A 23516-nucleotide genomic window follows, 5' to 3' on the forward strand; every position below is an offset into this window, starting at 1 on the left:
TGATCCCATCCCGGCGATCCCATCCCGGTGATCCCGGTCCCGGGGCCGCCGTTCCTGTGCCGCGGGTCCCCCCCGTGTCCCCGCGGGCCCGGCAGGTGGCGCGGGCGGAGCGGGGCCGGGATCGCCGGGAGCCATTCCCGGGATTCGGGACCCGCAGGACCCGCCTGGGATAAACTCGGGATAAACTTGTCCGGGACAAACCTGCCTGGGATAAACCTGACCAGGATAAACCCGGGATAAACCTGCCTGGGATAAACCTGACCAGGATAAACTCGGGATAAGCTTGTCCGGGATAAACCTGACCAGGATAAACCTGACCAGGATAAACTCGGGATAAACCTGCCTGGGATAAACCTGACCAGGATAAACCCGGGATAAACCTGTCTGGGATAAACCTGACCACGATAAACTCGGGATAAAGCTGTCTGGGATAAACCTGACCAGGATAAACTCGGGATAAAGCTGTCTGGGATAAACCTGACCACGATAAACTCGGGATAAAGCTGTCTGGGATAAACCTGACCAGGATAAACCCGGGATAAACCTGTCTGGGATAAACCTGACCAGGATAAACTCGGGATAAAGCTGTCTGGGATAAACCTGCCTGAGGTAGACCTGTCTGGGATAATCCTGTCCAGTATAAACCCGGGATAAATCTGCCCTGGATAAACCCGGGATAAACCTGCCTGGGATAAACTTGTCTGATATAAACCCAACTGGGATAAACCCGACTGGGATAAACCCGCCCAGGACAAACCTGCCCGGGATAATCCCAGGCAGGGATTATGCCCCCGTTCCCCCCCCGCCCCGGGCCTGCCCCGCAGCCGGTGATGGATTGTTGTTCCAGCCCCTTTTCCAACCCTTTTCCAGCCCCTTTTCCAGCCCTTTTCCATCCCCCTTTCCAGCCCATTCCCAGCCCCTTTTCCCGCCCCTTTCCAGCCCCTTTCCCTGCCCCCTTTCCAGCCCCTTTCCCTGCCCCCTTTCCAGCCCTTTCCCAGCCCTTTCCCATCCCCTTTCCCAGCCCATTCCCAGCCCCTTTCCAGCCCTTTCCCAGCCCTTTCCCTGCCCTTTTCCAGCCCCTTTCCAGCCCTTTCCCAGCCCTTTTCCAGCCCCTTTCCCAGCCCCTTTCCAGCCCCTTTCCCAGCCCTGTCCCATCCCCTTTCCCTGCCCATTCCCAGCCCCTTTCCCAGCCCCTTTCCAGCCCCTTTTCCAGCCCCTTTCCAGCCCTTTCCCAGCCCTTTCCCTCCCCTTTCCCAGCCCTTTCCCAGCCCCTTTCCCAGCCCTTTCCCAGCCCTTTTCCCGCCCCTTTCCAGCCCTTTCCCAGCCCTTTCCCATCCCCTTTCCCAGCCCCTTTCCAGCCCCTTTCCAGCCCTTTCCCATCCCCTTTCCCAGCCCTTTCCCAGCCCTTTTCCCGCCCCTTTCCAGCCCCTTTTCCCGCCCCTTTCCAGCCCTTTCCCAGCCCTTTCCCTGCCCTTTTCCAGGACCTTTTCCAGCCCCTTTCCATCCCCTTTCCCAGCCCTTTTCCTGCCCTTTTCCTGCCCTTTCCAGTCCTTTTCCAGTCCCTTTCCAGTCCTTTCCCAGTCCCTTTCCATCCCCTTTCCAGCCCCTTTCCCAGCCCATTCCCAGCCCCTTTCCCATCCCTTTTCCAGCCCCTTTCCTGCCCCTTTCTAGCTCCTTTTCCAGCCCCTTTTCCCAGCCCCTTTCCAGCGGCCGTGACCGCCGGAGGACGGGGGGGGGGAGGGGGGAGTGTGAAATTCCCACTCCAAGGTCGGGATCGGGATGGGATTAACCCTTCCCTGGGCTGGGAGTGTGAAATTCCCACTCCAAGGTCGGGATCGGGATGGGATTAACCCTTCCCAGGGCTGGGAGTGTGGAATTCCCACTCCAAGGGTGGGATCGGGATGGGATTAACCCTTCCCAGGGCTGGGAGTGTGGAATTCCCACTCCAAGGGTGGGATCGGGATGGGATTAACCCTTCCCAGGGCTGGGAGTGTGGAATTCCCACTCCAAGGGTGGGATCGGGATGGGATTAACCCTTCCCAGGGCTGGGAGTGTGGAATTCTCCAGCTCATCCCAGCTCCCCCAGTCCCTCGGGATCGGGACACCGAGCACCTGGATCTGCCTCTGGACCCCCGGTGACCCCATTCCCGACATCCCGAGTTTATCCCGGTCCCCCGTGGGGACCTCTTGGATCCAAAGGGAGAAGGGGAAGGCAGCGGGATGGGGCCACCTCCTGTCCCTGCATCCATGGAAACACCGGGAATCCGGGGCCCCCCGGGATCCCGGAGATGGGACACGGGCACATCCAGAGCCTCGGGATCAGGAGGATCCATGGCCGGGACCTGGGAACGTCCCTGTGCCCATCCCGGTTATCCCAAACCTCCCGCTTGCCTCAGCATCCAGAGGCATCGGGGCCACGTTTGGGATGGGATGCGGAAAACCAGGATAAAAAAACCCACGGATTCCCCTTCCCAGCATCATCTTCCCTGGGAAAGGAAAACGTAAAGAATTAACAGGGAATTTTTAAGGATGAAACCCTTAATTACCAAAAATTCCTTTGGATCCCAAGGCAGCCCCAGTTTTCCTTTCACTTTTTCCCCATTCATGCCTCAGTTTCCCCCGTTTCCCCCCTGTTTCCGCCCCCTTTCCCACCGGGATAACGACCTTTCTCCTCCCATTCCCGGCGGCTCACAGGAGTCGGGATGAGCCCTGGGATGAGCTTCCCCCAGGGCAGGAATTTTAAGTCGCTCCGATAGATTGTAAATATTTGGGATACGGCTGACGGGGAAGATTTAAACGCTTTAAGCGGGGAAAAATTGGCTCAGGATTCCCAAATCCCTCGGGATCTGCCCAGAGGCTCCTGCCTCATCCCTGGACCTGCTGGAGCAGCCCCTATGGATCCCTCTGGATCCCTCTGGATCCCCGGGAATGCGCTGTGTTCCCAAATGCTGGAGGCGGCTGAGCTTTGTGCTGTTTTCCATGGGAAAATCCCGGCTCCGTTGTCTTCTCCGTTGGGAATTTGGACATGGAAAATAGGGTGGGATTAAAGGATGGATGCAAGGATGGAGCCATGGATGGATGGATGGATGGATGGATGGAAGGAAGGAAGGAAGGAAGGAAGGAAGGAAGGAAGGAAGGAAGGAGGGAAGGAAGGAGCTGGGAATGTCCAACTGGAGAAGGGAAGAATCCAGGGAATCCTTGGAGCCCCTTCCCGAGCCTAACAGGGCTCCAGAAGAGCTGGAGAGGGATTTGGGACGAGGGCTGGAAGGACCTTAAATCCCATCCCGTTCCAACCCCGACACTTCCCACTATCCCAGGTTGCTGCAGGCCCCGTCCAGCCTGGCCTTGGTCCGGGAATCCTTTTCCCAAAGGATGTGGAATCCCTGGATGAGCTCCAAGCCAAATCATCTCGTCTCCCTCATCCTGGGAAAGGTCAGGAGTGGGGTAGAGCCTTATCCCAAAGAGAATCCGGTGTTTCCTGAATTTGTGGAGCGGAATCGATGGAGCGGCAGCGTGGGGGGATCCCAGGGCAGCGGGATCCTCCTTTCCCAACCCTCATTCCCTCTCCAGACCCCGAGGGAAGATTCCAAGGTGGTGCTGCGGATCGGGATCCTCCTCTCCCAGCCCGTCACTCCCCACAGATCCCACGGGAAGGAGCCGAGGTGGTGCCAAATTCCCACAGGAGCGGGATCTGCCTGTCCCAGATCCCGCGGGAAGGAGCCGAGGTCCCAGGGATCAGGATCCGCCTTTCCCAGATCCCGCGGGAAGGAGCCGAGGTCCCACGGGATCAGGATCTGCCTTTCCCAGATCCCGTGGGAAGGAGCCGAGGTCCCAGGGATCAGGATCCGCCTTTCCCAGATCCCGCGGGAAGGAACCGAGGTCCCAGGGATCAGGATCCGCCTTTCCCAGATCCCGCGGGAAGGAGCCGAGGTCCCAGGGATCAGGATCCGCCTTTCCCAGATCCCGCGGGAAGGAGCCGAGGTCCCATGGGATCAGGATCTGCCTTTCCCAGATCCCAAGGAAAGGAGCCGAGGTCCCACGGGAGCGGGATCCGCCTTTCCCAGATCCCGCGAGAAGGAGCCCAAGTCCCAGAGGATTGGGATTCTCCTCTCCCAGTTCCCGAGGAAAGAACCCGAGGTGGTACCAAGGACCCAGGGGATCGGGATCCTCCTCTCCCAGCCCCTCTTCCCCTCCCAGATCCCAAGGGAAGAATCCGAGGCCCCGGAGGATCAGGGCCCTCCTTTCCCTGCTCCTGAGGGAAGGACTGGGGGTGATGCTGAGATCCCAAAGGATCAGGACCCTCCTTCCTGAACCCCTGAGGGAAGGACTGGAGGCGATGCTGAGATCCCGAAGGGATCCCAAAGATCTCCCCTCCTCTTCCAGATCCCGAGGGAAGAATCCAAGGCCCCAGAGGATCAGGATCCTCCTTTCCCATATCCCAAGGTAAAGATTGAAGGCGATGCTGAGATCCCAAAGGATCGGGACCCTCCTCTGGCAGATCCCGAGGGAAGAATCCAAGGTCCCAGAGGATCGGGATCCTCCTTTCCCATATCCCAAGGTAAAGATTGGAGGTGATGCCGAGATCCCAAAGGATCGGGACCCTCCTCTCCCAGATCCCAAGGGAAGAATCCCAAGTCCCCGAGGATCGGGACCCTCCTCTCCCAGCCCCTCCTCCCTCTCCCTCTCCCTCTCCCTCGGGAAGATCCCAGGCACTCCTGATTTCCCAACAATCCTTTATTTCTCTCTCCAAGGAATTGAATCCCGCGGGACAGATCGGCTTTGGCATGAGAACCAGGGAACCCTTCCCGGTGGGATTTGGGCACCCTTGGATGAGGAAGATGCAGAAGTTCCTCCCTGGAATCATCAGGAATTGTCCCCTCCGAGCCTCCTCCCCAATGGATATTCCTGGAATTCCACGGATAGCGCCGTTTGCAATAAATATCCTCTGGAATCTCGCACACGGACAGCTCAAGGATCAGAAATCCGTGGATTTTCCTCTCTGGAAAGGCGACAAAACATCCCCAAAGTCCCTCCCCCGTCGTGTCCCCTCCAGGGGGCTTTGGGTGCTGGGAGGGGAAAATCCCATCCTGGAAGGGTGGGAGTGGGAAAGGAGGGAAGTTTTGGTTCCTGGTGGGGGTGGGGGTGACAGAGGTGACCCCCGGGGTGTCCCGGGAATTCTGGGACCATCCCAGGGATGAGGGTGGGGGCGGGAAGGGCTGTGGAGGGAAGGACGGAAAAGTGCTGTAATATCCCGAATTTCCCCCAAATACCTCTCCAGGGGGAAAAAATTCCATCCCCGGAGCCTCGGCGAGGATGGAGATGGGGATCCCAGGGAATAATATCCCAAATTGTCCCTAAAATACTTCCCCAGGCGTAAGAATTCCATCCTGGAGTCCTGGTGAGGATGGAGATGGAGATCCCGAGGGATAATTTCCCAAAAATACCTCCCTGAGGGGAACAGTTCCATCCCTGGAGAATTGGTGAGGACGGAAATGGGAATCCCAGGGGAAAATTGTCCCCAAAATTCCTCCCTGAGGGAAAAATTCCATTCCCAGAGTCTCAGTGGGGATGGAGATGGGGATCTCAAGGAAAAATATCCCAGATTTTCCCTAAAATACCTTCCCAGGGAGAACAATTCCATCCCTGGAGGCTTGGTGAGGATGGAGATGGAGATCCCAAGGGAATATATCCCGGATTTTTCCCAAAATACCTCTCGGAGGGAAGTAATTCCATCCCCGAATTCTTGGGGAGGATGGAAATGGGGATCCCAGGGGAAAATATCCCAAATTGTCCCCAGACACCTTCCCGAGGGGAACAATTCCATCCTCAGAGCCTCGGCAGGGCTGAGCATGGAGATCCCATGGTACCGACCGGCCTCCCAGGGGCGATTCCCACTGAATCCCGCAGGTGATTCCCGCTGAATCCCGTGGGTGATTCCCACTGAATCCTGTGGGTGATTCCCACTGAATCCTGTGGGTGATTCCCGCTGAATCCCGCGGGTGATTCCCGCTGAATCCTGTGGACGATTCCCGCTGAATCCCGTGGGTGATTCCCGCTGGATCCCGCAGGTGATTCCCACTGAATCCTGTGGGTGATTCCCACTGAATCCCATGGGTGATTCCCACTGAATCCTGTGGGTGATTCCCGCTGAATCCCGTGGGTGATTCCCGCTGAATCCCGTGGACGATTCCCGCTAAATCCCATGAGTGATTCCCGCTGAATCCCACGGGCGATTCCTGCTGAATCCCACGGGTGATTCCCGCTAAATCCTGTGGACTCCCAGCACTGCCCTCCCACAAAGGGTTAAGAGGACCCCAAATCCCGGGAAGGGCAGGGTTTGGAGCAGCCTACGTGACTCCCAGCTGCTTTTCCGGCCGCCTGATGTGGAAAAGCTCCGGCTAAGCCCCTCTTAGCCTGATTTCCATGGCCGTGGGGTCCGTCTGCACTTCCCGGGGAATTCCCGAGGATCCAGAGCGTGGAGAGGGCAGGACTGGGAGGTGCCCCCCAATCCCGCTGGATTCCAAGGCTCTCCCGGCTCTCCCAACTTTCACATTTTCAAGGAGTGGTTTTTTGTGAAATAAAAATCCAAGAGGTTTAAATTAAAATCCCAATCTGGAGCGAGCCGGGATGGGCCCGCTCCGGCGTCGTTCCGGAGTCCGGAGCAGCTTCCTCGGGATCCGGGCCAGGGGGCGAAGGGGCTACACGGAGCTGCGGCGCTTGGCGAATCCCGGGAACGCCGCCAGGCTCTGGAGCCCGGTGGACACGGAGCTGATGGCGGAACGCCGGGAATGGCAGAAGCACCGGTGCTCCGGAGTCTCGGGACAGCGGGCGGGCGAGGAGTGGCTGCGCTCCACGCCCGTGTCCGAGCTGGACAAATCCCTGGGAATGATCATGGGGATGGAATACTGCAGCTTCTCGCGGCTCTTGTACCACAGGCACGAGCACATGGACTGGAAGTGCAGCACCTCGGCGTAGACGTTCCGGAAGCCGCTCTCGGCCGGGGCCACCGCAGCGGCCTCGGGGACGGCCGGGACGGCGCCGGGCCGGGCGGCCCGGCTGAGCAGCGCCCGCTGCTCGGCGTCGCGGCGCTCGTCCTCGGCGTTCATGGTCATGAAGCGCAGCACCACCAGGTTGAGGAAGGCGCCGATGACCGTGAGCCCCGCCAGGATGTAGACGAAGCTGAAGGCCACGTACTGCGGCTGCGTCTGCAGCGCCTGGTCCTTCTGCAGCGCCACGTAGTCGCCGAAGCCGATGGTGGTCAGCGTGATGAAGCAGTAGTAGTAGGCCTGGAAGAAGCTCCAGTTCTCGTAGTGCGAGAAGGCGGCGGCGCCGATGCAGAGCGTGCTGACGCACGAGAAGAAGCCGATGGTCACCATGTTGGCCATGGACACCTCCGGCCGCCGCATGCCCAGGCGCTTCTTGAGGCGCCGCAGCAGCGAGCGCACCCAGGTGTTGATGCGCTCGCCCAGGCTCTGGAACATCACCAGCGTCAGGGGGATGCCCAGCAGCGCGTAGAGCATGCAGAAAACCTTCCCGCCGTCCGTGCTGGGCGCCGCGTGCCCGTAGCCTGGGGAGAAGGGAGGCGGGGATCAGATCCGTGCTCCCGGCGGGAATCGGGAGCGGGGAAGGGCGCTCGGAAGCGGGGGGGGTGGCGGAACCCCGGAATGGTTTGGGCGGGAAAGGAGATTGAAGATCACCCCAATCCAACCCCGACACCTGCCACGATCCCGGGGTGCTCCAGCCTTTCCTGGGACACTGCCAGGGATCCAGGGGCAGCCACAGCTTCTCTGGGAATTCCAACCCAGCCCCTCCCCACCCTCCCAGCCGGGAATTCCTTCCCAACATCCCACCCCAAGCTCCCCTTTCCCACTGGGAAGCCATTCCCTGCCTCCTGCCCCTCCAGCCCTTTCCCAAATCCCAGCTCTCTTGGAGCCCCTTTAGGCTCGGGAAGGGGCTCCGAGGATTCCCTGGATCCTTCCCTGATCCAGCCGGACATTCCCAGCTCTCCCAGCCTGAGATTGGATCCATCCCCATCCCAACTCCTCTCCAAGAAAGAGTTTCAGGAACGAGGGGCTTCACTTGGAATCTCAGGACTCCAGGAAGGGTGTCCCTTCCCTTTTCCTCCCTTTTCCATCCCCGACTTCCACAAAGATCCCTCTGAATGGATTCTGAGTGTCCTTTAGCATGGAATCCTGGAATGGTTTGGGGGGGGGGAGGGAGGGACCTCAAATCCCACCTCGTTCCAACCCCGACACCTTCCACTCTCCCAGGCTGCTCCAAGCCCCGTCCAGCTTTTCCTTGGACACTCCCAGGGATCCAGGGACAGCCACAGCTTCCCTGGGAATCCTGTGCCACTGACGGTGTTTGGATGGACCCCTGGCTTTGGGCACTGGCGATCCCACTCCCCAAAATTCCCATCCCAGAGCCGCGGAGATGGGGAGATCAGGGATTCTGGCGGTCTCCGGGGCCAAGGGCTCCGTTTGTCCTCGGTCACCCCCGCCCTGCCCCCTGTCCCGGTGCCCCAGTTCCCGCCATCCAGGGGCTGCATCCGCATCCAGCCCCGGGAGCAGCTGCGCTCCCGTAATCCCTCGACGCTGCAGATGGGATTTATCCCGCTCCGTGCTTGCGGATCGGCGCTCCCGGATGGATCCTGGCATGGCCTGGCCAGGGCCAGCTCAGGCCTTGGGGTGGGGCTGACAGGAACCCGCTGTTCCTCTTTTCCTGTCCCTGTCCCTTTCCTCCTTTTCCTTTCCCATCCCTTTCCAATCCCTTTCCATTTTCTTCTCTTTTTTCCTTTCCCTCTTTCTTTTTACTCATTTTTCTCTTTTCCTCCTTTTCCTCCTTTTCCTTTTCTGTTCCTTCTCCTTTTCCTCCTTTCCCTTTGTCTTCCCCTTTCCTTATCTTTTTTCTTTCCCTTTCTCTTTTTTCTTTTCCTCCTTTTCTTCTTTCTTTCCTTTTCCTTTCCATCCTTTTCCTTGTCCTTTTCCCTTTTCCAATTCCCTTTTCCTTTTCTTTCTTACTTTCTCTTTTTTTTCTTTTTCATTTTCCTCCTTTTCCTCTTTTCACTTTCTCTTTTTCCTTTCCCCCTTTTCCCTTTCCTTTCCACTTCCCTCCTTTCCCTTTCCCATTCCCTTTCCCAGGAAACCTGGGAGCAGACAGGAGCAGGGGCTGCCCGGGAGACTCCAAACCCTTCCCTGGGACTCGGAGCATTCCTGGGACAGGTTCTGGGCCCCTTTTCCAAGGCCTATCCCAGACCAGCCCCCCAAACCCTTGGGAATGCCAAGAGCAGCTCATCCGGCCCCTGTTCCTAATCCCGATCCTGTGTCCCCCTCACTGCCACCCTCGGGGGGACAAGGATTGAGCTGGAGCGAGGGGAAAACCGGGATAATGGGATCTCCTCCAGGGAGGGGCTGCCGTGGGATCCTCTCTGTGGGAGACAGGGATGGAATCGGCAGAGAGGGAATCCATGGAGAGGGAATCAACGGAGACGGAATTGATGGAGAGGGAATCAAATGGGGAGAGAATCAATGGAGAGGGAATTGATGGAGAGGGAATCAGTGGGAGGGAATTGATGGAGAGGGAATCCATGGAGAGGGAATTGATGGAGAGGGAATCAAATGGGGAGAGAATCAATGGAGAGGGAATCAATGGAGAGGGAATTGATGGACAGGGAATCCATGTTGAGGGAATCAATGGAGAGGGAATCCATGGACAGGGAATTGATGGAGAGGGAATCAGTGGGAGGGAATTGATGGAGAGGGAATCCATGGAGAGGGAATCCATGGACAGGGAATCAGTGGAGAGGGAATCGATGGGAGGGGATTGATGGGAGGGGATTGATGGGACGGAATCGATGGAGAGAGAGCAACACCTGAGAGAGGCACCTGAGAGCATCTCTGGAGAGCAACACCTGAGCATCACCAAAAAACATCACCTGGGGCATCACCTGAGAGCATCACCAAGAACATCAGTGCAGAGCATCACCTGAGCATCACCTGAGAGCGTCACCCGGACATCCCTGAAGAGCAACACCTAAAATCGTCACCTGAGCATCACCTGAGAGCATTCCCTGAGACCACCAGCAGAAAACATCACCTGAGAGAGAACATCACTGGAGAGCATCACCTGAGCATCACTGGAGAGCACCAGCCAAGATGTCACCTGAGCAGCACCTGAGCATCGCCTGAGAAACACCTGAGAGCATCCCCCGAGCATCCCTGGGCATCCCCCGAGCATCCCCTGAGCATCCCCTGAGCATCCCCTGAGCATCTCCTGAGCATCTCCTGAGCATCCCCTGAGCATCCCCTGAGCATCTCCTGAGCATCCCCTGAGCATCCCCTGAGCATCCCCCGAGCATCCCCCGAGCATCCCTGGGCATCCCCCGAGCATCCCCTGAGCATCCCCTGAGCATCCCCTGAGCATCCCTGAGCATCCCCTGAGCATCCCTGAGCATCCCTGAGCATCCCCCGAGCATCACCTGAGCATCCCCTGAGCATCTCCTGAGCATCCCTGAGCATCCCCTGAGCATCCCTGAGCATCCCCTGAGCATCTCCTGAGCATCCCTGAGCATCCCCTGGGAGCAGCAGCACGGAGCATCCCCAGAAAACGTCACCTGAGCGCCGCGTGGGAGCAGCACTGGAGCCTCGCTCAAGCACCACCTGAGAAACACCTTGGGGGAATCACCTGAGAGCATCACCTGAGCATCACCTGAGAGCATCACCTGAGAAACACCTGAGAGCATCACCTGAGAAACACTTTGGGGGAATCACCTGAGCATCACCTGAGAGCATCACCTGAGCATCACCTGAGAGCACCACCTGAGAAACACCTGAGAAACACCTGAGAGCATCACCAGAGAGCATCACCTGAGAAACACCTGAGAGCATCACCTGAGAGCACCACCTGAGAAACACCTGAGAGCATCACCTGAGAAACACCTGAGAAACACCTGAGAAACACCTGAGAGCATCACCTGAGAGCATCCCCTGAGAAACACCTGAGAGCATCACCTGAGAGCATCCCCTGAGAAACACCTGAGAGCATCACCTGAGATCATCACCTGAGAGCACCACCAGATTATCCCCGAGCATCACCTGAGAGCATCGCCTGCTCCTCGTGTGCCTCCCTGCTCCGTGCGCCCCTCCCTGCTCCTCCCTCGTGTCCCTTCCCCGTTCCTCCTGTCCCTTCCTGCCCCTTCTGTCCCTCTCCATGCTCCTCGTGTCCCTTCCCTGTTCCCCATGTCCTTCTTACTCCTTGTGTCCCTTTCCCTGCTCCCTGTGTCCCTTCCTTGTTCCCTGTGTCCCTCTCCCTCTGCTCCCTGTGTCCCTCTCTCCCTGCTCCCTGTGTCCATCTTTCCCTGTTCCCTGTGTCCATCTCTCCCTGTTCCCTGTGTCCCTCTCTCCCCGCTCCCTGTGTCCATCTCTCTCTGCTCCCTGTGTCCATCTCTCCCTGCTCCCTGTGTCCATCTCTCCCTGTTCCCTGTGTCCTTTCCCTGTTCCCTGTGTCCATCTCTCTGCTCCGTGTCCATCTCTCCCCACTCCCTGTGTCCATCTCTCCCTGTTCCTTGTGTCCATCTCTCCCTGCTCCCTGTGTCCTTTCCCTGTGTCCATCTCTCCCTCTTCCCTTTGTCCTTTCCCTGCTCCCTGTGTCCATCTCTCCCTCTTCCCTGAGTCCCTTCCCTGCTTCTCGTGTTCAATCCAGAGCCATCCCCAGCCCTCATCCCGCCCTTCACCATCCCCTTCCCATCATCCCAAATCTCCCCATTCCAGCTGTTTGGGATGGATTTCGGGATGGAGCCTCCAGCAGTGCCCACGGGTGTCTTCCCAAAACCTCCCTGAGCATCCTCCTGCCTTTCCCTGCCTTTCCCTGCCTGCTCCAGCCTCTCCATCCCTCTGTATCCCTCTCCAGCCTCCCGGAGCTATTTTTAGCCCTCTTTCCCGAGGGAAGGGAGTTTATGAGCTCTCCAAGCGTCCGTCAATCCCCCGATCCCCCCCCCCGTCCCCGGTTTTAGCAGGAGCTGCCTGAGCTCCGGCACGTCTGAGCATGGGGGGAAGGTCGGGAGCGGCAGATCCAGCCAGCGGCGAGAGGGAAAACCCCCGGAAAGCGGCACAGGGGGTGACCCCCAAATCCCTCTGGGACCCGCGGCTGGCGAGGAATTGTGCCGGAAAGCAGGGCCACATTCCGGCCTGGAAATCCGCCGGGAATAAGCCCTGAAATCCCGGCTCCTTCCCCACCTCCTGCCCCCCTCCCCCCCCAGTCCTTCCCAGCTCCCAGAGGTGTCCCGGGAGCGCTGGAGCCGAGGGACGGCGGGGTCGGGATCCCGCTGCGGGCGGGCCGGGAGCAGGGATCGTGTCCCCAGGGAGGGAGGATGACACGTCCCGAAGGAACGCGGCCGATCCTGGCCTTTTTAGGGATGGAGGAGCGGGGCTGGATCCGGCCCCGGAGCAGGTGCAGGGCTGGCCCCGGGCCGGGAGCGAATCCCGGCTGTCGGAGCGATGGACGGCCGGGATTAGCGGGACAGCTGCGGGAACGGGAACGGCGAGGGGGAAAATGGGACGCGGCTGGAGCGGGCAGAGGGTTGGGAAGGCAGGAAAGGATCACTGGGAATGAGGCTGGAAGGGTGGGAGGGGGATGAGCCCTCCAGCAGGGAGCGCAGGGAGTGGGGCGGGGGATGCGGGGAACCGGGGAATGGGGCAGGGGAAACTGGGAATCGGGGAATCAGGGAGTCAGGGAATCAGGGAATCGGGGAATGGGGCAGGGGAAACTGGGAATCGGGGAATCAGGGAATGGAGCAGGGGAACCACGGAATCGGGGAATCAGGGAGTCAGGGAATCAGGGAATGGGGCAGGGGAACCAGGGAATCGGGACAGGGGGATCCAGGGAATGGGACAGGGGGATTCAGGGAGCAAGGACAGGGGGATCCAGGGAATGGGACAGGGGGATCCAGGGAGCAAGGACAGGGGATTCAGGGAATGGGGCGGGCGATGGATGGAGTCTCCTCATGCCAGCCCTTCCCCAAATCCCAGTGCTCCCAGTAAGGATCAGCATCTTGCTCCCAGTTCGGTTCACAGTCCCAGTGCTCCCAGTATGGATCACTGTCCCATTGTTCCCAGTACAGATCACTGTCCCAGTGCTCCCAGTATGGATCACTGTCCCATTGTTCCCAGTACAGATCACTGTCCCAGTGCTCCCAGTATGGATCACTGTCCCAGTGCCCCCAGTACGGATCACTGTTCCCAGTGCTCCCAGTAAGGATCAGCATCCCACTGTTTCCAGTAAGGATCACTGTTCCCAGTGCTCCCAGTAAGGATCAGCATCCCACTGTTCCCAGCGCCAGGACTGAGCCCGGCCATCCCAGCTGTCCCCAGGCTGGGGGAGGGGACCCAGCTGTTCCCCAGGAGACGCCCGCATTCCCGGGAATGGCGACCGAGCCGTGACAGGGCAGCTGGGAACGGCAGCAGGTGCCGGTGGCTGCGGAATTCCAGCCTGTGCCTGGAAAACGTGGAGCTGGCACCGAGGGACACGGCCAGGGGGACACCTGGGTCCTGCAGAGCCACCAGAATCCCTGGATGGGGCTGAGGGCAGCGGGAAGGGGCCCAGGGACACCTCCTGCAGCCGGAGCAGAGGGATGGGGTCTGGAGTGGGATGAGCTGGGGATGAAGGGCTGGAGGGACCCCTGGGACACCCAGAATCCCGACTGTTCCTGTTGCAGCTGTTCCTTGTATCCATCCACCCATCCATCCATGGATCCATCCATCCATGGATCCATCCCTCCATGGATCCATTCATTCATCCATCCATCCATCCATCCACCCATCCATGGATCCATCCCTCCATGGATCCATCCATCCATGGATCCATCCCTCCATCCATCCATGGATCCATCCATCCATCCATCCATGGATCCATCCCTCCATGGATCCATCCATCCATCCATGGATCCATCCATCCATTCACCCATAGATCCCTCCCTCTACCCATCCGTGGATCCATGGATCCATCCATCCATCCATGGATCCATGCATCCATGGATCCCTCCATCCTTCCATCCACCCATCCGTGGATCCATGGATCCATCCATCCACCCATGGATCCATCCCTCCATCCATCCATCCATGGATCCAGCATCCACGGATCCCTCCATCCATGGATCCATGGATCCATCCCTCCATCCATCCATCCATGGATCCACGCATCCATGGATCCCTCCATCCATGGATCCCTCCATCCATGGATCCATGGATCCATCCCTCCATCCATCCATACCTCCCTCCCTCCACCCCTCTCTCCTCCCACATCCCAAAATCCCCTCTGCTCCATCTCCCCCCGTTCCCACTTTCCCCCCACCCCGTAAAAGCGGGATGCCATTCCATGGATGGGGTGCTGGAACAACGTGAGAGCCCCCATGGGATCCCAAGGATTGGGGACTCCCAGGATTCCCCATTCCCAGTGGGATTGGGGGGGGGTTGGATGTGGGGCCGCACCCTGAGCTCCCCCCTTTATTCCCACATCCCCCCAAATTCCTGCGTCATTCCCAAAGGGATTTGGATCCGCACTGGGATCTCCCTCCTGGATTTTTTGGGGTGGGGGGGGTGCCTGATTCCCCCCTTCCCCAGCGCCTCCCGCAGCCGGGGGGGTCGGGATGGAGTCATGGAAAATCCCGGCGCCGGCCAAGCTCCCTGTTTGCGCCAAAACTGGCAATTTTTCCTTGGATTCTGGGGCCTCGCCAGCCCCTTCCCGGCCCCCCCCGCCAGCCCTCCCCTCCCCCTGGAAAAGGGGGGGCCCCAGCAGGAACGGGGGGTCCTGAGCCCATGGATAAGGTGGGATATCCCGGGAATGGGATATCCCAAAGGGGGTGGTCCCAGCTTTGGGAGGGGGCACCGGCTCCAGCGGGAATAAAAAGTCCCACAAGGATTTTAGGATGGATTTGTGTCCCAAAATGGGCAGGGATGGGGGGCCGGGTCCTTCCCGGGAAGGGGGATCCTGGTCCAGGCATGGAATTCTCTCCTGGAGCATCCAGGGGGTCCTGAGCCCACCTGAGGAGGGACAGAGCCCCCTGCCCTGGGCAGGATTCCAAAGGATCCCTGGGATGGGGATGTGGGACGGGGATATGGGATGTGGGATGTGGGATGTGGGATGTGGGATGTGGGATGGGGATATGGGATGTGGAATATGGGATGGGGATATGGGATATGGGATATGGGATATGGGATATGGGATATGGGATGGGGATATGGGATGTGGGATGTGGGATGTGGGATGGGGATATGGGATATGGGATATGGGATATGGGATGTGGGATGGGAACGTGGGATGGGAATGGGGATGCAGGGCAGGAATGAGGGATGCAGGGATGGATCCAGTCCCTTCCGCCTGGGAGCTGCTGATTCCGTCCATCCCAGAAATCCCATTCCCAGCTCTTGGATCCACACCCAGCCCGAGCCACCAGCCCCGGTGCTCGGGAAAAATTGGGAAAAACTCCCAAACCTCCCGAAATCTGGGATGGTTTTTCCTGGCCCTGACTCCCCCCAGACTGTGGTGTTTGTTCCTTGCTCCCAGCCGGGATTTGCTGGGATTTAAGGAGGAATCCGCTGGGAAAGGCCAGGAGCGGGAATTGATGGCTGCTGTCGCTCCCGGATGGAAAAAAGCCGGGAATTTATGGCCTGGGTGGGAGAGGGGGATGGGAGAGGGATGGAGGGAGAGGGAGGATCCAGAGCGGCTCCGATCCCGATCCCGATCCCTGTGCTGAATCCCATGGGAAAACCCACATGAGGCCTCCCCACCCTCGGGTTTGCCGGAGTCTCCTTGGGAAGAGATTCCCTGGAAAAGGCGCTGGATCCCATCCGGCCTGGGATTGTCACCCCACACCCCCATCCCAGCGGGGAGGGGCTCCGATCCCAACAGGAATTCCCCACGTCCTCGTCCACCCCCTTCCTACTCATTCCCGGTGGGAAAATCCCTGGCAGAGGATCCAGAGGGAACACCCAGGAATCCCAGTATGGAACTGGGAAAGGCAACTGGGAAGGGAGGGAAGCGATCCTGATTTTCCGGTGCTGCTCTCTGACAATTCCCGGGAATGGGATGCTCCAACAACCCCCGGGATGGCCGGGATCGCTCTCCCGGGAAAAGCCAGGAGGGAGCAGGAATTCCAGCCCTGGAACTGCGGTGGAATTTCCCCCCTTCCCTGTTAATTCCAAAGCCTGTGGAGGGTTCAGGAGGTGCCACCAGTGAATTCCATGGGAATGGGTTTTTTTTGTGGAAGGGGAACAGGAACATCCCGAGGGGATGGAAGGAATTCCAGCCCTGGAATTCCGGTGGGAATTTTCCCCCTTTCCTGTTAATTCCAAGTCCCGTTCCCTGTTCCAAGGGGCCACCACAGATTTCCACGGAAATTGGTTTTTTGTGGAACAGGAGCGTCCCGAGGGAATGGAAGGAGAAGGGGCCGTTCCCGAACTGCTCCATGCTCCTTATCCCAGCAATTCCCAAATATTCCCGGAGTTTTTCCCTCAAATCCAGGGAATTCGGAGCCTCAGCCCCAGCCCCGGCGGTGGCCCCGCTGCTGGAGGTGACAGCGCTGTCCCCAAATCCTGCCCCGTGCCAGGGCCGGGAGCAGGGAAGGGCCGTGGATGCCATGGATTGGGAACAGCGGGGGGGGCACCGGCCCGGGGGGGCAGGAGGGGACAGGAGGGGATGGGGGTGATAAGGGGGGTGATAAGAGGGGTGATAAGAGGAGTGATAAGGGGGGACAGGGGGCTGATAAGGGGGGACAGGAGGTGATAAGGGGGGACAGGGGGGTGATAAGGGGGGACAGGAAGGGGTCAGGGAGTGACTGTGGGGACAGAGGGGACAGAGGGGACAGGGGTGTGACAAGGGGGGACAGGGGGTGATAAGAGGGGACGGGGGGTGATAAGGGGGGACAGGGGGGTGATAAGGGGGGACGGGGGGTGATAAGGGGATGGGGGGTGATAAGGGGGGACGGGGGGGTGATAAGAGGGGACGGGGGGTGATAAGGGGGGACAGGGGGTGATAAGGGGGGCCGGGGGATGATAAGGGGGGACGGGGGGGTGATAAGAGGGGACGGGGGGTGATAAGAGGGGACAGGAAGGGGTCAGGGAGTGACTGTGGGGACAGAGGGGACAGAGGGGACAGGGGGTGATAAGGGGATGGGGGGTGATAAGGGGGGACAGGGGGTGATAAGGGGGGCTGGGGGATGATAAGGGGGGACAAGAAGGGATGGGGGGTGATAAGGGGGGACAGGAAGGGGTCAGGGAGTGACTGTGGGGGCAGAGGGGGACAGGAGGGGACAGGGGTGTGACAAATGGGGCATAAGGGGGGACAGGGGGCACGGAGGGGACACGAGGGGGACTTTGGGGACAGAAGGAGGACAAGGGGGTGAGAAATGGGGACGGAAGGGAACGGGAGGGGCTGTGGGGGCAGGAGGTGACGGGGGACAGGAGGGGACGGGGGGGGACAGGAGGGGACGGGGGGACAGGAGGGGACAAACGGGGACAAAGGGCCCCGGTCTCCTCCCGGCTCCGGTTCCGGGCGCTGTTCCCGTGCCAAAGGCCCGGGCGGGTGGCGGCCGGTGGCAGATGGTGACACCGCGGTGGCATTTGCCACCTGCTCCCTCTCCGCTCGCGGCCGGGGGGAGGGGGAGGATGGGATCGGGTTTTTTTGGGATCGCGTCTTTTGGAATAGCGTCTTTTGGGATGGCGTTTTTTTGGGATGGCGTTTTTTTTTTTGGGGTGGCGTTTTTTGGGATCGCGTCTTTTGGGATCACGTCTTTTGGGATCATGGTTTTTTGGGATCATGTTTTTTTGAGATCGCATTTTTTTGGGATCGTGTTTTTTTGGGATCGCGTTTTTTTGGGATCATGTCTTTTGGGATCGCGTCTTTTGGGATCGTGTTTCTTTGGGATGGCGTCTTTTGGGATCGTGTTTTTTTGGGATCACGTTTTTTTGGGATCACATTTTTTTGGGATTGTGTTTTTTTGGGATCGCGTTTTTTTGGGATCGCATCTTTTGGGATCGCGTCTTTTGGGATCGCGTCTTTTGGGATCACGTCTTTTGGGATCGTGTTTTTTTGGGATCATGTTTTTTTGGGATCGCATTTTTTTGGGATCGTGTTTTTTTGGGATCGCGTTTTTTTGGGATCGCGTCTTTTGGGATGGCGTTTTTTTGGGATCACGTCTTTTGGGATCATTTCTTTTGGGATGGCGTTTTTTTGGGATGGCGTTTTTTTGGGATCGCATCTTTGGGATCGCGTCTTTTGGGATCGTGTTTCTTTGGGATGGCGTCTTTTGGGATCGTGTTTTTTTGGGATCATGTTTTTTTGGGATCACATTTTTTTGGGATGACGTTTTTTTGGGATGACTTTTTTTGGGATCGTGTCTTTTGGGATGGCAATTTTTTGGGATGGTGATTTTTTGGGATGGCGTTTTTTTGGGATCGCATCTTTGGGATCGCGTCTTTTGGGATCGTGTTTCTTTGGGATGGCGTCTTTTGGGATGGCGTCTTTTGGGATGGCGTCTTTTGGGAGCGATCCAGAGTCAGCGCAGCCCGCCCTGGCTCGGGACAGCGGCAGAGGTGACAAGGGACACGCGGGGTGACACCGCCGCCCCCCCGGGGACCTGCGCGCTCCAAGGGCGGCCCCGCTCCTTCCCTGCCTCTGGAATTGCGGGGTGGGGACAGAGGGGACATCCCAGCCCCTGGAATTGCTTTGGAGCAGCGCCGGGAGCTGCTCCTCTCCCGGCTTTTTTTTTTTTTTCATGGATAAAGGGGAAAAAAAACCCCAAAAGGGATCCAAACTTTTCCCAGTGGGATCTGTAATCCCGGGTTTTCCTCCTTCCCATCCCACCGGGATCTCCTCCAGCTCAGGAGCTGCTTCCCAATCCCAGTCTGGCTTTTCCCTGTCCCGCCGAGAGCTGGGTGAGGAATTCCCGCAAAAATCCCCTTTTTCCTGCCCTGGAAAACCCAATTCCATGGGAATAATGGAGTTTTCCACCCCTTTTCCCTGTATCTGGAGGGGTTTCCTCTCATTCCAGCCTCATCCCAGCTTTGCTGCATATCCAGACACCCAAATAATGGGATTTTGGGAAAACCGATCTTTCTGCACATCTGGAGGTCCGAGCCCCTTCTCCCACATCCCTGGAAACCCGGGAAAACCAGGCTGGATACAGGGAAAGCCATTGGGGGCCATTCCCTCTGTAATTCCCACCCCGGACACACATTTGGGATACCGGGAATCCTCATCCCGATCCCAAAGCCATGGAGCTCAACACCAGGATTTAAAGGTTTGGAGCACCGGGAGCAGCAGGAATTTTTGGGATGCGATGGTTGGCTTGGGATCACCCCCACTCCAGCATTCCCAGCTCCGGCAGCGGGATTGGGAATCCCGGGAGAGGCAGGGTGGGATCCTGGTCCCTGCCCGTGGTCACAGTTCCTTGGGATGGATCCCAGTGGATCCGGGTGGATTTGTGTCCCTCTCCAGCATTCCAGGATCCTTGGGATGGGCTGGACCCCGCTGGAGCTTCCCAGCTCCCCCCTGCCCACCCAGCTTCCAGAGCTTTTCCAGCTGCTCCTGGCAGCAGGATCGGGAATCCTGGGAGAGGCCGGAGCCGGGATCCGCCTGGCAGCAGCTGCGCCAGCACCAGGATAATGGGAATGGCAAACACCGGGATATGGGAGTGACAAACACCCTGACAGCACCAGGATAATGGGAATGAAAAACACCGGGATACCGGGAATGACAAACCCTGGGATGCTGGGAATGACAAACACCCTGACAGCAGGATACTGGGAATAGGAAACCCTGGGATGCTGGGAATGACAAACACCAGGATACCAGGGAATGAAAAACACCCTGACAGTGGGGTAATGGGAATGACAAACACCCTGACAGCGGGATACCGGGATACCAGGAATGACAAACACCCTGACAGTGGGATACCGGGAATGACAAACCCTGGGATACTGGGAATGACAAACACCCTGACAGCAGGATACTGGGAAGAGCAAACACCGGGATAATGGGAGTAATAAACACTGGGATACCGGGAATAATAAACACTGGGAAAAGAGCCACGGGAATAATGAACACCTGGAGTGCAGGAATAACAAATACTGGGACGACAGCTCTGGGAATAACACCCTGACACCGGGATAACAAGAATAACAAACACCGGGATAACAGCCCTGGGAATAACAAACACTGGGATAACAGCTCTGGAATAACACCCTGAAACCGGGATAACAACCCCGGGAATAAAGAACACCGGGATAGCAGCTCTGGAATAACAAACACTGGGATAACCGCTCCTGGAATACCAAACACCCCAATCCCGGTATTTCAGCTCCGGGAATGATTTTGCATCCCAACCTTGGGATTTCGGGCCTGGGAACCCCCCAGTATCCACATCCCAACCCTGGGAATCGCCGAGCACCCCAACACCGGGATTCCAGCCCCGGGAACAAACAGCCACCCCAACATCCGTGTCCCGACGCTGGGAATGCACGGGGACAGCCCAAAATCCGTGTCACAGCTCCGGGGACAACAGACACCCCAAAATCTGCCTCAAACCGGGTGTGCCCCATCCCATCCCATCCCATCCCATCCCATCCCATCCCATCCCTCCAGCTCCACGTGTCCCCCGCTCTCCCCTCGCTCTCCCCTCACTGTCCCCTCGCTGTCCCCTCGCTGTCCCCCAGCCCCCCAGGCCCTCCCAGAGCGCTGAGTTTGGGGGGCAGTTGGGGACCAGGGGACACTGGGTGACCCCGATCACCCCTGGAGGGGACCCAAAGGACAGAGGGGTGACAGGAGGGTGACAGAGGGGTGACAATGTGGGTGACAGGGGGTGACAGAGGGGTGACAATGTGGGTGACAGAGGGGCAACAGTGTGGGTGACAGAGGGTGACAGTGTGGGTGACAGAGGGGTGACAATGTGGGTGACAGAGGGGTGACAATGTGGGTGACAGAGGGGTGACAGGGGGTGACAGAGGGTGACAATGTGGGTGACAGGGGGTGACAATGTGGATGACAGAGGGGTGACAGGGGGGTGACAGGAGGGTGACAGGGGGGTAACAGGAGGTGACAGGGGGGTGACAGGGGGGTGACGATGACAGGACATCGGGAACCCGGGAGACCCCGGAGCCCCCCCAGCTCCTGCAGCCCCTGCCCCAAAGGGGGACACCCCCCCAGCGACACTTCCCAGGGTGGGGTCAGGGGTGGGGACAACCCTGGGGGACAGCGGTGACACCCCCTGGTAGGGCCTGGCAGGGTGGGGACACGTCTCTGTCCCCTCCCCCCGGGCTGGGGGTCCCACAGGGGGGTCCGGGGCAGCGGAGCCACCGGTGGGGGGGGTGGCGGCGACTTCGGGAACATCCCGGGGGTCCGGAGAATCCCGGCCGGGAGAATCCCGCCGGTGCCGGGGGTCGGGCGGTGATTTCCGGGTGGGAGAGGCGGGGAAGTCCCGGAGCTGCGGGAACGGGGACTTGGGGGGAATTCCCGGGGGCTTGGCGGGGGAATGGCCCCGATCCCAGCGGGATGGGAGAGGGGGGGTCCGGGCAGGGGGATCGCCCCGATCCCAGCGGGATGGGAGACAGGGGGGTCCGGGCAGGGGGAATGGCCCCGATCCCAGCGGGATGAGAGACAGGGGGGTCCGGGCAGGGGGAATGGCCCCGATCCCAGCGGGATGGAAGACAGGGAGGTCCGGGCAGGGGGATCGCCCCGATCCCAGCGGGATGGGAGACAGGGGAGTGAGTACAGGAGGAGTTTTCCCGGTGCCAGAGGAGCCAGAGAGGGATCGTCCCAATCCCAGCGGGATGGGTGACAGGGGGGTCCGGGCAGCGGGATCGCCCCGATCCCAGCGGGATGGGAGACAGGGGGGTCCGGGCAGCGGGATCGTCCCGATCCCACCGGGAGGGGAGACAGGGGGATCCGAGCAGCGGGATCGCCCCGATCTCACCAGGATGGGAGACAGGGGGGTCCGGGCAGGGGGATCGCCCCGATCCCACCGGGATGGGTGACAGGGGGTCCGAGCAGCGGGATCGCCCCGATCCCAGCGGGATGGGAGACAGGGGGGTCCGGGCAGGGGGAATGGCCCCGATCCCAGCGGGATGGGAGACAGGGGGGTCCGGGCAGGGGGAATGGCCCCGATCCCAGCGGGATGGGAGACAGGGGGGTCCGGGCAGGGGGAATGGCCCCGATCCCAGCGGGATGGGAGACAGGGAGGTCCGGGCAGGGGGATCGCCCCGATCCCAGCGGGATGGGAGACAGGGGGGTCCGGGCAGCGGGATCGCCCCGATCCCAGCGGGATGGGAGACAGGGGGGTCCGGGCAGCGGGATCGCCCCGATCCCAGCGGGATGGGAGACAGGGGGGTCCGGGCAGCGGGATCGCCCCGATCCCAGCGGGATGGGAGACAGGGGGGTCCGGGCAGGGGGATCGCCCCGATCCCAGCGGGATGGGAGACAGGGGAGTGAGTACAGGAGGAGTTTTCCCGGTGCCAGAGGAGCCAGAGAGGGATCGTCCCAATCCCAGCGGGATGGGTGACAGGGGGGTCCGGGCAGCGGGATCGCCCCGATCCCAGCGGGATGGGAGACAGGGGGATCCGGGCAGGGGGATCGCCCCGATCCCAGCGGGATGGGTGACAGGGGGATCCGAGCAGCGGGATCGCCCCGATCCCAGAGGGAGGGGCGACAGGGGGGTCCGGGCAGGGGGATCGCCCCGATCCCAGCGGGATGGGAGACAGGGGGGTCCCGGCGGGTGTTTCCCGGTACCGGAGGAGGCGCGGAAGGATCGCCCCGATCCCAGCGGGACGGGCGGCAGGGCCGGCAGCCGGGGGGCCGCTCCGTGCAGTGAAAGAACCGAGCTCCCGATTTTCCCCGCTCCCTCGGGGACCGGCGGAGGTTTCCCGGTGCTTCCCGGGTGCATCCCCCGATCCCACCGGGGGTGGGCACTTGGGGAAAAAGCCGGGAGCTGCCCGCGGGGAGTCGGGCGGGGCGGGGGCAGCCGGTACCTATGGTGGTGATGACGGTGATGGCGAAGTAGAAGGAGCCGGCGAATTTCCACTGGACGCCGGCCTTGTGCGGCTTGAGCTTGAGCACGACCCGCTCGAGTTCCCGGTAGCTCTCGGCGCTCAGGTTGTACTTGTTCTTGAGCTCCTGGCTCTTGGCCTCCAGCCGCCGCTTCTCCGCCGTCTCCGCCTCGGACTCGAGCGCGTCGAAGACGGCGGCGCCCACCAGCAGGTAGGTGAAGGTGCACAGGATGAGCGCCAGCGTCCGCACGTTCTGCCGCTTCATGGTGCGCCGGCGGCGGCTGCGGGGCGCGGCGGGGCCGGCTGGGGCATGGCGGCAGCGCCCGGCAGCGGCGGCGGGCGGGCGGCCGGGGGAGGCGGCCGAGGCGCGGCTGCGGCGGCCGCGGCGGCGGCGGCGGGGCCGGCGGAGGAGCGGGAGGAGGGAGGGATGGGGAGGGATGAGGGGGAGGGATGAGGGGGAGGGATGAGGGGGAGGGGGCGGAGCTG

The 23516-nt window shown here is 60.1% G+C and overlaps 1 protein-coding gene across 1 annotated transcript; it reads right to left on the minus strand.

The window, feature by feature from the left end:
• Positions 1-4716: 4716 nt before the first annotated feature.
• Positions 4717-23295, minus strand: KCNK3 (potassium two pore domain channel subfamily K member 3). Its single transcript, XM_069008688.1, has 2 exons — positions 23013-23295; positions 4717-7567 (listed from the first exon to the last, which is right to left on the minus strand). Exons 1-2 carry the CDS (start codon positions 23293-23295, stop codon positions 6699-6701), a joined length of 1152 nt encoding a protein of 383 aa, XP_068864789.1. The 3' UTR covers positions 4717-6698.
• Between the last annotated feature and the right edge of the window lie 221 nt (positions 23296-23516).

Source organism: Aphelocoma coerulescens, chromosome 3 (genome assembly GCF_041296385.1).
Source record: "Aphelocoma coerulescens isolate FSJ_1873_10779 chromosome 3, UR_Acoe_1.0, whole genome shotgun sequence".
NCBI lineage: Eukaryota > Metazoa > Chordata > Aves > Passeriformes > Corvidae > Aphelocoma > Aphelocoma coerulescens.